This window comes from Fistularia commersonii, chromosome 28 (genome assembly GCF_037954325.1).
Source record: "Fistularia commersonii isolate RoL2024-O1a breed Wild chromosome 28, RoL_Fcom_v1.0, whole genome shotgun sequence".
NCBI classification, from domain to species: domain Eukaryota; kingdom Metazoa; phylum Chordata; class Actinopteri; order Syngnathiformes; family Fistulariidae; genus Fistularia; species Fistularia commersonii.
The window spans coordinates 13,421,286-13,436,722 of NC_141311.1; the positions used below are offsets into that span (position 1 = coordinate 13,421,286).

At 40.2% G+C, this 15,437-nt stretch overlaps 1 protein-coding gene across 10 annotated transcripts in view; it reads left to right on the forward strand.

Moving 5' to 3' along the window:
* The first annotated feature begins 1,202 nt into the window (after window positions 1-1,202).
* depdc5 (DEP domain containing 5, GATOR1 subcomplex subunit) overlaps window positions 1,203-15,437 on the forward strand; it is a 45,303-nt gene continuing 31,068 nt past the window's right edge. For 6 of the 10 annotated variants that reach the window (XR_015108906.1, XR_015108905.1, XM_086175402.1 and 3 more), the window contains exons 1-30: window positions 1,203-1,267; window positions 1,684-1,751; window positions 1,835-1,922; window positions 2,000-2,046; window positions 2,370-2,455; window positions 2,520-2,603; window positions 2,675-2,724; window positions 2,842-2,911; window positions 4,708-4,786; window positions 4,876-4,937; window positions 5,031-5,100; window positions 5,176-5,248; window positions 5,328-5,431; window positions 5,518-5,592; window positions 9,273-9,407; window positions 10,305-10,366; window positions 10,447-10,517; window positions 10,607-10,679; window positions 10,763-10,799; window positions 10,889-11,009; window positions 11,098-11,312; window positions 11,400-11,600; window positions 12,357-12,492; window positions 12,581-12,672; window positions 12,820-12,879; window positions 13,660-13,861; window positions 13,950-14,104; window positions 14,525-14,645; window positions 14,836-15,003; window positions 15,100-15,322. Coding sequence is in view for 8 of the 10 variants with exons in the window: in XM_086175402.1 (XP_086031528.1) it covers window positions 1,694-1,751; window positions 1,835-1,922; window positions 2,000-2,046; window positions 2,370-2,455; window positions 2,520-2,603; window positions 2,675-2,724; window positions 2,842-2,911; window positions 4,708-4,786; window positions 4,876-4,937; window positions 5,031-5,100; window positions 5,176-5,248; window positions 5,328-5,431; window positions 5,518-5,592; window positions 9,273-9,407; window positions 10,305-10,366; window positions 10,447-10,517; window positions 10,607-10,679; window positions 10,763-10,799; window positions 10,889-11,009; window positions 11,098-11,312; window positions 11,400-11,600; window positions 12,357-12,492; window positions 12,581-12,672; window positions 12,820-12,879; window positions 13,660-13,861; window positions 13,950-14,104; window positions 14,525-14,645; window positions 14,836-15,003; window positions 15,100-15,322 (3,018 nt within the window). In the remaining 2 variants the exon portion in view is untranslated. The remainder of the gene's footprint in view (window positions 1,268-1,683; window positions 1,752-1,834; window positions 1,923-1,999; window positions 2,047-2,369; window positions 2,456-2,519; window positions 2,604-2,674; window positions 2,725-2,841; window positions 2,912-4,707; window positions 4,787-4,875; window positions 4,938-5,030; window positions 5,101-5,175; window positions 5,249-5,327; window positions 5,432-5,517; window positions 5,593-9,272; window positions 9,408-10,304; window positions 10,367-10,446; window positions 10,518-10,606; window positions 10,680-10,762; window positions 10,800-10,888; window positions 11,010-11,097; window positions 11,313-11,399; window positions 11,601-12,356; window positions 12,493-12,580; window positions 12,673-12,819; window positions 12,880-13,659; window positions 13,862-13,949; window positions 14,105-14,524; window positions 14,646-14,835; window positions 15,004-15,099; window positions 15,323-15,437) is intronic. The other 4 variants (XM_086175405.1, XM_086175410.1, XM_086175411.1 and 1 more) reach the window with 2 other exon arrangements.

Below are 15,437 nucleotides of genomic sequence, written 5' to 3' on the forward strand. Positions count from 1 at the left end.
CTCAGTAGCATTGGGCTATTTGGGAATGAAGCCCTGTCATTGTCCATTTCCAGTCTGAAGAAAAAACAACACTGGAGATGACACTAACCCAATCTCGAGACCCTGTGGTAAGAGGTATTTCCCCAACCTTGACCACAGGTAAAACATGGACCTCGCAAACATAGCGGGTCACATCCAGCAAGGCAGAGGGGAATTTGGGGGAACACAAGCCACTTGGTGAAAAGCAAATCCCTCAGAATGCCGATGCTTGGTGATAGAGAAGGTATGCCAACAAGAGATGTGCCAAAGCCATATTTTAAGGCAAACAGCACCTGGATGAGCTTGGATATTGTTGAGATGAGAAATATGACTTGGTCAAAGCTATTTGGAATGGAGTCAAATGTGCTGAGCTTCATGATCAAAGCAACATACGACATCTGGTCTTTCCCTACCAATTTGAATCTGTAGTTGGAGAAGATCCTGTCTGGTCACCAGTCACCTGCTTTGTTGCTGGGGGACTGGAGCAGGAACCAACCACTTGACACACACTTGATCAGCCTGTGATGGGCCTGCCTCAACTGAGGGTGTGTTGTGATAATGGGCTGAAAGACCCAATGAAGTTGAGGTGCACAACTGATGAAGGGACAGTAGTTGGTCTCTCTCTCTCTGGTCGTGGCTGAGAGGGGCACCCAAAGGAATGTGCTGAACTTCAGGGATTGTAGGATCGAGTCCCAATAATGCACTCACCAAATACCTTTGTCATGATATAACATATTCCTGACTGTGGATATAAAGAAGCACAAGAACATTCATGGTCATTGAGGTGAAGGCAACTGACCTGCACTCTCTAAGACTAGGGTGATGGTGGAACTAATGAAAGTTTTGAATTGTGCATGAAATGGAATGTGTCCAGGTGATGAAGGGGTCTTTCTAATAATAAAATAATAGATACTTTGACAAATTACTACCTTTTATCCATGAGATGTCTGACAAACTTAGCTCTCTAAATGTCTAGACATCTGATTATGCAATATGCCCAACCTATTATTATGCAATATGCCCAAACAATTGCAAATATCAATCTTAGGTAAACTTTGATTTCCATTTACGTTTCACGAGTTGGATATTGTATTTAGTCTGCCAAAGTACATACGACAGACTGGGTTGAGAACTATCTTGCATCAACATGCTACTCTCTGAACCTAAGTGAACCAATCCCAACACCCGTCTCCATGTCCAGGAGGAAGTACCCCTCTAATGCTGTGCTAGGTGGCTGGTAAACTGATAGGCATGTATAAAGTCTAATTTGTAAAATACCAGGATACTTGGTCGAAAGATCGTCGCACGGACAAGACGATCGTTTTGTCTCGATATTTACGGCCAAAAAATAGTCAAGTGACTAAATCCAAGCGCAGTTAGAACTCGTTAACCGTCTATGGTATTCTGCGTTGCGTATGTTTGCCCCCCGTTACCTAAAGTATCAATTTATTATATTAAATTTTTGATAACGAATGTATGTCTTGTCTTAACATACTCTTGAGCCATCGATTGGAGAACGTATTAAACGTTTTCAGTTCGTACCTTGCTAGCTGCTGCTAACCCATCGAACGTGCTTTTACAAAAATGCAGTTAAAGGAGAATAAACAGCTTTCAATGCTCTGCGATTCTCTTCTGTTGCAATTACTGTAAATTTTTTTTCCATAGCTTATTCAGCATGAAGACAAACAAATCATACAAACTTGTGCTGCACAAGAAAGGTTTTGGCGGAAGTGGTGAGCTAAAACTATTGATGCCGAAAATGCTAGTAATGCTGTAGTGTAAATACTAATTTTCAAAGTAATCTATCGTTGAACAGATGATGAGTTGGTGGTCAACCCGAAAGCTTTTCCTCATGTCAGTCTGGGAGATATAATCGAAATCGCACACCCCACAGACGAGTACAGGTGAAAATACTTAAATCAGTGAAAGCATGGCTCACTATTCCTTCTCCTCAGTGATCCTAACCCTTTTGTCTTCACAGTCCTCTCCTACTGCAGGTAAAAAGCCTGAAGGAAGACTTACAAAAAGGTGAGTCATGCAGGAATTGACAAAGTTTGATGTTTGAAGTAGAGCAGACCAGATGATGGAAATTGTCTTAATGTTGCAGGAGTTAATTCTGTCACAGAAATTATAAATGTGATTGAAAGACTGTTTAAAGAGTCTAAACCCCTAAAACTGTATCATTGGGATGACATATTCAAACAGTCACAGTAAAAATGCCTCAATGTCATTTGATAGACGCATACCTGATTTGGCATATTAATTCAGACACAATTCAGACATGGTATATTGATATATAGTTAGAGACTGAGATAGATTATCTGCTCACTGTAATTTTCTTTCTCATCTAGAAACAATTAGTGTTGATCAGACTGTAGCACAAGCCTTTAAACTGCGTGCCTATCAGGATGTCATCATCAACATTGTCAATCCAGAGGTATGCTATTTGTGACGACTTTTGTTTGTAAGTCAGCCCGATAAAATATTTAATGAACTTACAGGATGTCACACTGGACCTGGTAGATCTAACTTTCAAGGATCAGTACATTGGACGAGGGGACATGTGGAGACTAAAGGAGAGTCTGGTGAGACATATCAAAATTTGAATTCATCGGCTCATCATACAACCATTTGACATGTATTCTTTTACTTTTAGGTGGGCACGTGTGCCTATTTGACACAAAAGGTGGAATTTGCAGGAATTAGGTACTTTAAGCATTAATTACATTCTCTTTTCTCCATTTCAATGTATTATCAATATATATACTATATACTTTATATTATTGATGTCATAGGATGTTTCTCATGTTATGGATAATCTAGAGCCCAGGCCAGTGAGTTATGGGTGAAAGGAGAAAAAGTGACATGTGGTTACATCAGTGAAGACACCAGGGTAAGGTCTGGGCTGTTACACATGCACAGGTGCTTCAATGTATGGCATTTTTTCCTGTATTTTTGCTTGAATGAGACATTTACTATTTTTCCATTTCAACATAAGTTAAATGGGAATATTAAGAGAGCACCGACTCTCAATAAGGATCCTGCTTAGTATAAACTAATACAATGATTAAGAAATGCCTCCATTACACCCATGGTACAGGCTTCAGCGTTTTAAATGGTTTGTTAAAAGTTCTAGGAAGGTGGGATTAACATTATATTGCTCTCTGAATACTTTTGTATTACATCAGAAGTTTAGATAGATGTTGATGTAATTTTGAACAAATGACTTACAATTTGCTTTACTTATATATTTACAGTTTTATTAAGAATAAGACACACCTTTATTTCATTCATCATGCTACAATGTCTCTGCTCCTTTTAGCTTTTCTGATAGATTGATAGAATGATTTTCTCAGGCTAGCAAGAATAGATGTTAATTCCACTCTGCACTGAGCATTACAACATGATTCCTTTACAAAAAGAATCATTCTGAAAAGAAAAGGTGTCTGCAGGTATTGACAAAATTGTTTTTTTTTTGTGTCAGTCTTTCACTGTCATGCGATTCCATTTGGGCGTTTTCATTTGAGCTATGAACAAATGGCTTCAGATTTCCTACACATTATTTGTAGTCTCCTCTAAGCTCAGTATGACAGACAATCTAGCCGTCATCCATCAATGCTTGCTAGTCACTACTGTGTTTAAAAAAATACACGTTTTGAATATGGAGAAGGTTGATTCACTGTGGCTACCCCTGAAGGGAAAAGCTGAAAGGAGAAGAGGAAGAATATGCTTAATTTATACCACATTTTTCTGGATGTCAACAGTGATGTCTGAATCCCCTTACTGTTGCATTTTGCGCACTTTTCATTAAGGTTGAAGGAAAAAGCTTTTTCTTAAAGCCTGATGTTTTTGCACATGTAGTTTTAATACAGCTTAAATTTCCCCAAATTTCTCTTGCAAATTAACTTCGATAAATACCTGTGGACATCTCTAATAAACACCACAATGATTATCAATTCATTTGTTCATTGTCGACTGCTTACCTTGCACTTAGGGTTGCAGGGATGGTGGCGCCTCTCCCAGCTGTCACTGGGCAAGAGACGGAATACACACTAGGCTGGCGGCCAGTTAGCACAAATAGAGACAAAACCATTCACTCCCTCATCCACACAGCGTTTTTTCCAATTAACCTGCATGTTTTCAGACTGTGGAAGTCAACCAGAGAACCTGGGGGAAACCCACAAGGGGAGACAAACTCCACACAGAAAGGCTCCCTGTGGAAATGGAACCAGGGTCCTTGAACTGCTTTGCACATCTTGCTATTTTGCACAACCAACCATGATCGGCCTGATCTCACTTACTGTTAGATGTTGTGTTTAGCACTGTCAACCAAAGCAAATTCCTTATAGTTGCAAAATTACTTGGCGAATAAAGTAATTCTGATTCTGTTTATAATTTGTGCTGTGAGGCGGAAGCGATAGCCTCTGTGCTGCCAATTTTAACTTTTCACAATTACCTTTTCAAGAAAATCAGATTTTTAGGTCAAAACGATGCAGAAAGCCATAATTGAATACTGACTTTCTTTGGTGTACTAACAAATATGTAATAATTATCATACTTGATTCTGACATACACTTTAGCCTAAAACAAGATAGTATTTGATTCATGATATATGTTGGCAGGGTCATCATTTCTGTATAAATACTGAAGGACAGAATACTTAAAGTTGTTCCTGTGACTCTCATACAGGTTGTGTTTAGATCCACATCTGCAATGGTATACATCTTCATTCAAATGAGCTGTGAAATGTGGGACTTTGACATCTATGGTTAGTGTTTCTGGAGCCAAACAAAGTCTCTCATTTTGAAATGTTTGTGTTTTCCCATCACAGTAAGAGTGCTGCTTTTTCCCTCTCAGGTGACCTCTATTTTGAGAAGGCTGTGAATGGCTTCCTGTCTGACCTTTTTGCCAAGTGGAAGGTTACTGCGTTGTCTTTGTCTGCTTTTAGTCTGTATTTTCAACAGAGGTTATGCATTTATATTTAATTTGTATTGTTACTGTTATCAAAATAGGATAAGAACTGCAGTCATGAGGTGACAGTTGTACTCTTTTCACGTACATTCTACAGTGCTAAAACATCAGGTGAGTAGTCCACCATGACTTTGAGCCCTGTCTTATTATTGCATCTTAATGACAATGCAGTGGAAATTTCAACAGGCGAACTTCCCGAGAATCGAAGAGCATTAATCAGGCAAGATCACGAGGGGCGTTTCTATGAAGACTTCTACAGGTACCTGTATTTTTCTACTTGTATTTATTTAAAATTAGCATGAGGTAGGTTGTTAACAGTCATACTATACTGTACACAGGGTTGTGGCTCAGAATGAGAGACGGGATGAGTGGACGTCTTTACTTATTACTATCAAGAAGCTGTTCATACAGTATCCTGTCCTGGTGCGATTGAAAGCAGCAGGTGACTGTGGCTTTTAGCGTTTATCCAATATTAAAATCTTTGGATATTTGTTATAACCAAAATGTCTTCATTTACTTACATTGCAGATGGTCTTACTGTTGGTTATAACTCAACTGCCTCTCAAGGAAACTATCTCGAGGCCATTAACCTCTCTTTTAATGGTGAGTATTCCAATCCCTTGGTGGAGATCCAGGGAGTTATGTCCAGTTTCTCTTAGATGCTCTAAAAATGTAGAGTACAGTTTCACATATTGTATTTTCAAAAGATCATCATAGGCTAGAGCTGTAATGCAAAAGATTTGAGTTTTTTTTTTTTTTTTTTTTTTTTCTTCTTTTTTTTTATGGCTGCATCACATGATATGTTTAACTGACCAGAGTTTTGTAACAAAGCTGATGACAGAAAAATTAACATCCTGTGTTGTTGTTGTCATACTTTTATACAATAGAGTTTGGTTTGGCCACATCAACTTTGACTTACATCCTTCGTCAGCTATTTTGTGTGTCCCTAAAAGTTAAGCAGTTTAAGTCTTTGAGAGGCTCTCTTCAGTTGCACCTAAAGAAGCCTGTCGGATGTCAGGTGAAATATCTTCTAAAATTCATGTCCAGTTTCAAGAGATTTGGACAGGAACTTGTTGGAATTAACCTGATAACACACAAATTAAACTTAAGATTGTAGGGCATGATGGCTAATTGGAATCAAATATTCTACATTGAAGGAGGAGTTGGTAGGAATGTCCTAGAGTTGAAAAGAATGTCAGATAGACTTATGAGTCTGAAACTGGAAATTGAAGGTGTGATGCTCAATGTTGTTAGCGGCTATGCCCCGCAGGTGGGATGTGAATCTGAAGAGAAGGAGAAGTTCTGGAATGAGTTAGATGAAGTGATGCAGAATATTCCCAGAAATGAGAGAGTGGTCATTGGTGCAGACTTCAATGGACATGTTGGTGAAGGCAATAGAGGGGATGAAGAAGTGATGGGCAGATTTGGTATCCAGGATAGGAATGCAGAGAGACAGATGGTGGTAGATTTTGCAAAGAGGATGGAAATGGCTGTAGTGAACACCTTTTTCCAGAAAAAACAGGAACATAGGGTAACTTATAAGAGCGGAGGTAGGAGCACGCAGGTAGACTACATCTTGTATAGACGGGGTAACCTGAAAGAGATCAGTGATTGCAAAGTAGTTGTAGGTGAGAGTGTAGCCAGACAGCATAGGATGGTGGTTTGTAGGATGACTCTGGTGACAAGGAAGATGAAGAGGACAAAGGCAGAGCAGAGGACAAAATGGTGGAAGCTGAAAAGGGAGGAGTGTTGCATGGTTTTCAGGGAGGAGTTGAGAAAGGGTCTGGGTGGTCAGGGTGAGCTTCCAGATGACTGGACAACAACAGCTAGTGTTATCAGGGAGACAGGTAGAAGAGTACTTGGTGTGTCATCTGGAAGGAAAGTAGATAAGGAGACTTGGTGGTGGAATGAGGAAGTGCAGGAGTGTATACAGAGAAAGCAGTTAGCGAAGAAGAAGTGGGATACTGAGAGGACTGAGGAGAACAGACAGGAGTTCAGGGAGATGCGGCGAAAGGTAAAGATAGAGGTAGCAAAGGCAAAACAAAGGGCTTATGATGACTTGTATGCTCGGTTGGATAGTGAGGAGGGTTGGAATGATCTATACAGGTTGGCGAAACAGAGAGATAAAGATGGAAAGGATGTACAACAGGTCCGGGTGATCAAGGACAGAGAGGGGAATGTATTGACAGATGTTAGAAGAGTGACGGGAAGATGGAAAGAGTACTTTGAAGAGCTGATGAATGTGGAAAATGAAAGAGAGGCAAGGGTAGAAGAGGTGATTATTGTAGACCACAAAGTAGCAAAAATTAGTAAAAGTGAAGTGAGGAAGGCATTGAAGAGGATGAAGAGTGGAAAAGCAGTTGGTCCTGATGATATACCTGTGGAGGTGTGGAAGTGTCTAGGAGAGGCAGCGGTAGATTTCCTGACTAGATTATTCAACAGGATCTTAGAGAGTGAGAAGATGCCTGAAGAATGGAGACAAAGTGTGATGGTGCCTATTTTTAAGAATAAAGGGGATGTGCAGAATTGTGGCAACTATAGAGGGATTAAGTTGATGAGCCATACAATGAAGTTATGGGAAAGAGTAGTGGAAACTAGACTTAGAGCAGAAGTCAGCATTTGTGAACAGCAGTATGGCTTCATGCCTAGGAAGAGTACTACAGATGCAGTATGTGCGTTGAGAATGCTAATAGAAAAGTACAGAGAAGGCCAGAGGGAGTTGCATTGCGTTTTTGTAGACCTAGAAGAAGCATATGACAGGGTGCCAAGAAAGGAGCTCTGGTATTGTATGAGGAAGTCTGGAGTGGCAGAGAAGTATGTTAGACTGGTGCAGGACATGTATGCTAGCTGTGAGACACCGGTACGGTGTGCTGTCGGGGTAACTGAGAAGTTCAAGGTGGAGGTGGGACTCCATCAGGGATCAGCTCTGAGCCCCTTCTTATTCGCAATGGTGATGGATAGGCTGACAGATGAGGTTAGACAGGAATCCCCATGGCCCATGATGTTTGCGGATGACATTGTGATCTGTAGTGAGAGCAGAAAACAGGTAGAGGAAAATCTAGAGAGGTGGAGGTATGCTCTGGAAAGGAGAGGAATGAAAGTTAGTCACAGCAAGACAGAATATATGTGTGTGAACGAGAGGAACTCGGGTGGAGCGGTGAGGCTACAGGGAGTGGAGATCAAGAAGCTGGAGGATTTCAGGTACTTAGGGTCAACAGTCCAGAGCAACGGAGAGTGCGGAAAAGAGGTGAAGAGATGGGTCCAAGCAGGTTGGAATGGGTGGAGAAAAATGTCAGGGGTACTATGTGATAGAAGACTTTCAGCCAGAATAAAAGGAAAGGTGTACGAGACAGTGGTGAGACCAGCGATGATGTATGGACTAGAAACTGTTACAATGACCAAAAGACAGCAGGCAGAACTAGAGGTTACAGAGATGAAGATGTTGAGGTTCTCTTTGGGAGTGACCAGAATGGATAGGATCAGGAATGAGGCTATCAGAGGAACAGCACATGTTCGATGTTTTGGAGAGAAGGTCAGAGAAGCGAGATTGAGATGGTTCGGTCATGTACAGATGAGGGATAGAGAATATATTGGTAGACGGATGCTGGAATTGGAGCTGCCAGGCAAGAGGTCTCGAGGAAGACCAAAGAGAAGATTTATGGACGTAGTGAGAGAGGATATGAAGGTAGTTGGTGTGAGAGAGGAAGATACAGAGAATAGGGTTAGATGGAGAAAGTTGACTCGCTGTGGCGACCCCTGACGGGAAAAGCAGAAAGAAGAAGATCTTTTGGTAATCAACCAAAAGAAAAAAAAAATATTATAATGTCAAGATATTAGGAGGGCACCGATGACCAGATAAATACAAAATAGAAATTCTTGACCCTTTGTTGTGTCATATTAGGCTGCGCTATGTTTTATCATTTCTATAGAGAATTTAGAAATATATATCTACAACCTTGATTTTTCTTTTTTTTGTCGCATTGTCCCATTGTCAACATTTACTTTTGAAGAGAAAAACTTCAAATCTCTGCCCTCAGACTCACCTTTATTTCATTGTCACATTTTTTTTTTTTATTTGTAAGGCTATTTTAAACACTTGAAATTAAACCCATTGACCTTTAACATTAACAGAAGCCCTGGATGTTTATCAATTAACCCCATGTACATGGGTTGCGCCTCAAAATGTAATATTTACGTGGAAAAGTTTTTGGGAATATGTGCCATTCACTCACAGATAGCTGCATAATTCCAAGAAAGAGGTTTACTATCTCACCTTCCCACAGTGTTTGACAAGCACTATATAAACCGTAACTTTGACCGCACTGGGCAGATGTCCGTGGTTATCACACCTGGAGTTGGAGTGTTTGAAGTTGACCGACTACTCATGATTCTCACTAAACAACGCATGATTGACAATGGTAAGTTCAACAGTCTTGGGTTTAGGGTGAATGTAACCAAAATTTGTAAATTGAATGTACAATTAATCACCGTTATCAGTCAAAAATAAGGTAATTAGATTTACATACACACAGTTGAATCTGGATGCTGGTTATTACAGATTTATGTGTTCTGTCCACTCTTAGTACAGCTTCAAGAATGAATTTTCTGTACAACTGTTCAGCCATTGAACCGTCAAGCTGTTACTTCCATTTTTGAAGTGCCCTTTAGGACACCTCCATAATCATACTTCAATGGATCTTAATCAATGGTGGAAGTTGACATTAGTGTAGGTTTTTCTTGCCAGCATTACTAATATATGCTCTTTTTAGTATTTATTATCCAGCTGATAACACTGGAAATGTCAGTAAGTCATAGAAATAGACAATGCATATTTATCAAACATTCTTTCCAGTATCATTCTATAGCTGTGTTACACCGCAAATATTTGAACTACAGCTGAAAATAATTTTTTGAAATCCATTTTGTACAGAGTGCCATGATGGCGCAGTAGTTAGTGCTTCCACCTCACAGCAAGAAGGTCACTGGTTTAACTCCAATTGCAAGGCCTATCTGTGTGGTGTTAGGTTAGGTGGTAGGTTAATTGGAGACCCTAAATTGTCCAGACTTGTGAATGATATGGTGAGTGGTTGGTTGTCTCTATATGTGGTGATCTCGATTGGCGGCTGGTCCAGGGTGTACCCTACCTCTAGCCAAATGACAGCTAGATTAGGCTCCAGCATGCCTGCAGCTGTGAGTGTGGGATATGCTGTATTGATAGTGAATGAATGAGTTTATTTATTTATATATATATATATATATATATATATTTTTTTTTTTTATCTTTTAATGGAATAATGACAGCTTTTCTTACTTAGGTATTGGTGTGGATTTGGTATGTATGGGGGAGCAGCCATTACATGCAGTACCATTATTCAAGGTAACATAGTAATGTACGATATTTGTGCAAGGAATTCTATGTATACTTATTAATGATGATGTCTAACAATTATTCTGTAGTTACACAACAAAATGGCAACTGGAGTGTCTCACAAAGGGGATGACTATAATTTACCTCACTGGATCAATCACAGGAAAGTTTTAAATAGCAATATATCCTTATGATAGGGGAAACTATGGATTATATGGTTACTTTTTTCTTTGTGTTTGACTATTCCTTCAGCTTCTACACTTCCAAAAGTCAGATGCCTTCCGGTTCCTTTACTCCGCGAATCAAGCTTGCTGGCCATAATGTAATATCTCATATGGTTTTACTTTCAGTTCTCAAAAATATTTTTGTGACATAATATCTCATTGAAATAACTGTTGTTTCCAGCTTCATGCTGAAAAATGCAAGTACAGCAGAGAGCACTGTAAGTTTTGAGAATGTATATTCCTGCAAAGTTTTTATTTTTGTGCTTTTGACTTGCTTTCCAACACTCTTCTCCATCTTCCATTTTAGCTCTCTGTGCACCAAAGGAATCTGAAAACACCCTGCCAATACAGGTAGATTATGCTGCCCATGATGCTCAGGTCTTCAGACTTCCTGGTCCTTCACAAATTCACAGGAGTTCCACCTTCAGGTTCGTGAATGACCAGCACTAGACATTTTCAAGATTGGATGAACTACCTCTACATTATTTCTGATAGTAATGACTTTGCGTCTTTCAGGATGGGTCGAGAAAAAGAATCTTTTGGGAGGAAGAGCTGGGGATCTGTGGATACTGGAACAGGTTCATCTCCTGTTCGTTCTGGAGGTCCTGAGGAACAACGAAGCCTTGCATCTGATGATAGTCTGGGTCCTGTGTCCAACATGCTTCTCATACCCCGAATGCCCTCTGCCCAGTATGAAGTCAGTAGCTCACTGGGATATACAAGCACCAGAGGTGATTTTCCCCCTAATTTAAAGGGCAACACCTAAAGTATGTGCCTTATCCCCCAGTTCACCTTCTAGGTTTCGTTGCTTTTTTTAGAATTATTGGAGAAGCTGATGGACTCTCAACGGGACTCCAGCGCCCCTGGCAGGTTTACAGTGGGAAGTGCTGAGTCCACACTGCACATTCGGCCTGGTGGTTACACACCACAGAGGGCGCTCATTAATCCCTTCACCCCATCTCGAATGCCCATGAAACTTACATCCAACCGTCGGCGCTGGATGCACACCTTCCCTGTTGGTAAGCTGGAGTTTACATTCATTCCCTTTAGAATTCAGACATCCTTTGAGTAATACCTGTCTTAAATGAAAACGGTCCATGCAAATACATTTTTAGTTTATCAACATTAGGCCTCTGTTGATTTTTCAAAATGTTACATTTTGTTTCAGAAGGTTGTGATCTTATCAATACAATTTTTTTTTCCTTTCTTCCAAAGTGGAAACGGAAGCACTCAAATTTTTACATCTGTCAAAAATTGAATACAGTAACACAGCTTGTTTCACAGCAGCAAATACAAAAAAGGAAGCCCACATACCCCCCTCTCCAAAACCCTCCATCAGAAGTAAATGGTTGTCGGTCACTGCGGCCATCACACAGTTTTTATTATTGCCTGTATAGGTGGGCTGCGGTGGTTTTGGAGCTGTGCAACTCTTCACTTTGGCCATCACACAGTTTTTATTACGCCCTGTAGAGGTGGGCTACCGTGGTGTTGTGGCAAAGTATGTTGTTACCCCACTAACTGAGTTGGGCATTTATGGTTGGAGCCTGACACTTGTGGTCAGCAACATGTTGTGGTTAAGGAGGAAGCATGGTAGCTGGGAGATACTCATATTGCAACAAAGGATTTGCCTTACAAAGTTCTTTTGTGTTTTGTATGTGCTTTTGAAAGAGTTAAAACCATTAAACACAATGTTGATGTAAGTTTCACGCATTTCAATTGAGCTTCAATGACCCTAACTACAGAGAGAATGACTGAAAATGTCTCTTGGTCTTTAGGTCCCTCTGGAGAGGCTATACAAATCCATCACCAAACCAGGCAAAATATAGCTGAACTACAGGGTAGCCAACAGAAAGATCCTTCCCACACCTCTGCTGAGCTGCTAGAACTGGCCTATCATGAAGCAACTGGAAGGTTAGGATGGACTCCTTTCAGGGACAAAGATAGGCTTGGAAACACTGACAAAGACGTCGATAATGAATATGTATCTTTTCTTTTAAAGGCAAACAGGCCCTCGCCTTGCTGGGGAGAATGTCCTTTATATTGCTGAAGGGATAGAAGAGTTCTCTGGAAGTCCAGTGTGCAACAAAAAAGGTTGTATCCATATACAAAATTAGATGGTTGCCTTTTCTTTTATCTCGTTTCACTAGACTTAAACTAAAAAACGACTTGACTGATCCAGCCACATCTAAAACATTAATGATTAAGTTTCTTTCTGTCTTATTTTCTATATCTATGTAGGAAGTCCAAAGAAGCATGGCTCTTTGTTTGATGACTTTCCTCCTATCGTGACTAATCAAAGTGAGTCTGCGCTGTCCATATGAAAACATGAGGTACTTTTGTCAGTGGTCATGTATAGTGTCATGTAGGTATAGGTCAGGATTGGGCTTAATCAGCCAGCTGATCATGCCAAAAAACATTTGAAGCTCTCTTTAATCTTTAAAGGGCTCATTCAGCTTTGAAGGCTACCTCTCCACAAAGTGTCGTAATTAGTTCTAGGTATAACCCTACTTTTGGTTTACCATCTCTCTCTCTCGGTGGGCATCTTCATGTATATCTTTTATCTTTCCCCCTCTAAACCAATTCTGTAGCCCTCCTTTAATTCTGTATACACAATGACCTGTTTGCATTACGCAAAACTGGAACACACTTTTGCATGGCTGTGTATGTAAAAGAAACATCGAGAACTTACTTCTGTAAGTTAGAAATGTTTTTTTTCTTTTTTTTTAACAATTTTCTGAATGATATGGGGCATGATTTTATCTGCTTATATTAGGCATTAGACAGTTGACTCCATTCTTGAGCTTGTAAAAATGCAAAATCATAAAGCTGTAATCTGCATGCCTGATCACTGCTTCACAACCCAAGAAACTTTCAGGAATCACCAGGCCAATTTAAGTAACACTCCCTCTTGTTTTCTTTTCCTTCTTCTCTTCCACTTTTTGTTCTTATTTTCTTTCTGTATTTGTCATCTTCCTGGCTACCTCCCTGCTCTCTGATCTTTCCATACCCAAAAACATGTACCACTTCACTCTGGGTACATGCATTTGTCTTTGCTGTGGGTATCTTTGTGTTTGTCTGGTGGGGGTACTTCACAAGCCCTGCTGCTGTCTGCACCCCCGACAGTGCCCAGCTTCTGTTGCACAGTTGGGGTGGATTGGAAGTCTTTGACCACACCAGCCTGCCTGCCCCTCACTACAGACTACTTTCCTGACCGCCAGACTCTGCAAAATGACTATACTGAAGGCTGTTACAACTTACTCCCACACAGTGACCTGGAGAGGTACACAGAAACATACAGTTGAAGCTTGTTTCTGGATGTGAAAGTGGAACAATTATGGCTATTTTTATTCCCTACATATTTCTCTCAGGCGGGAAGATGAAGCTCCAGTGATGAGTGCAGCTCAGGTGTTTGAAGAGTTTATCTGTCAAAGGTTGATGCAGGGTTATCAGATTATTGTCAAATCAAAAAACAGGAATACACAGCCCTCTGCGGCCAACCCTATGGGTAGCAGTCCTTCCCGAGGTAAGCCTGCTGCATTCATATCCGGTGGCGAAAGTGTGTAGGTCTGTTGTGTTCTTGGAAGTCCTGTATCTCATGATATCGATTAGTAGCTTCTAGCACTTTGAAATCAAGGATGAACCAAAACAGATATGCGCTGACACCTCTCTGAACCCCTTTAGGAAAGTTTGGTGTCCATCATCCAATACTTAGGCCGTATTACAACTATAGAAGGTTATTGTGTTTATAGGTTATTGTGTGATTATTGTGTTTGAATTAACTCGATTACGAACTTAATTTGGTTGTTTAGAGGTTATTGTAAAAAACATTTTAAACTCAAGTCGGATAAATAATTGCAATAACTTTGATGGATGTATATTCAAATAATCATAAGAATAATATTGAAGATAAAATTTGAAGACAAGTTTTCTCTTGTGCTTTTAGGTCTGGTCTCTTTGCGACGAACAGAGGAAGAAGAGACAATTTACTGGCTTAGTATGGGGCGGACCTTCCACAAAGTTTGCCTAAAAGACAAGATTATCACAGTTACTCGCTACCTGCCAAAGTTTGTATGCATAACATTGTTGAACAAAGACTTCGTTGTGTGTGAAGTAATTAGTCTAAAGTGCAGTCTTAGAAGTCTCCCATGCTGTAAGACAAGGCATGAAAGAACAGTCCCAAAAAAATCAATCTCCTAAATGTGCAAAAGTCACTTGTATATTTTATTTGATTTTCTTTTGTTTGTGTATTTTAAGGTTCCCTTATGAGTCAGCTCAGATCCAGTACAGCTACAGTCTCTGTCCTCCACATTCAGAGGCTGAATTTGTGTGTTGTTGGGTGGAGTTTGGTCACGAGAGACTTGAGGAATACAAGTGGAACTACCTTGACCAGTACATCTGCTCTGTTGGCTCTGAGGATTTCAGGTATACATGCACAGACACAAGCATTCACAAAAAAAACAAAACACAAAAAAAACCAACAAAAATATTTCAAGTGCCACCCTTCCTCCTCTTTCATAGATTGATTGACTCTTTAAAATTCTGGAGGACGCGCTTCCTTTTGCTGCCTGCCGGAGGAGCTCGTCGTGTAGCGGATGGGGAAGGGCACTGGGATGTTTATGGAGAGGGAATTAGTACTGGTATGGGTAGCAATGGGGACTGCATCCTACTGGATGGATTCATCCGCTTCCTCGAAGGTCTCAATCGCATTCGACGGCGCCATCGGTCTGATAGGATGGTCAGAGTGAGGCTCTTTTAATTTACTACCTTTGATAAAGCTATGATCTTTATTAATCTGTTTGTTTAGAAGGTTGACATTTTTATAAACCACTTTTTTAAATGTTAAATTTACAAGATTA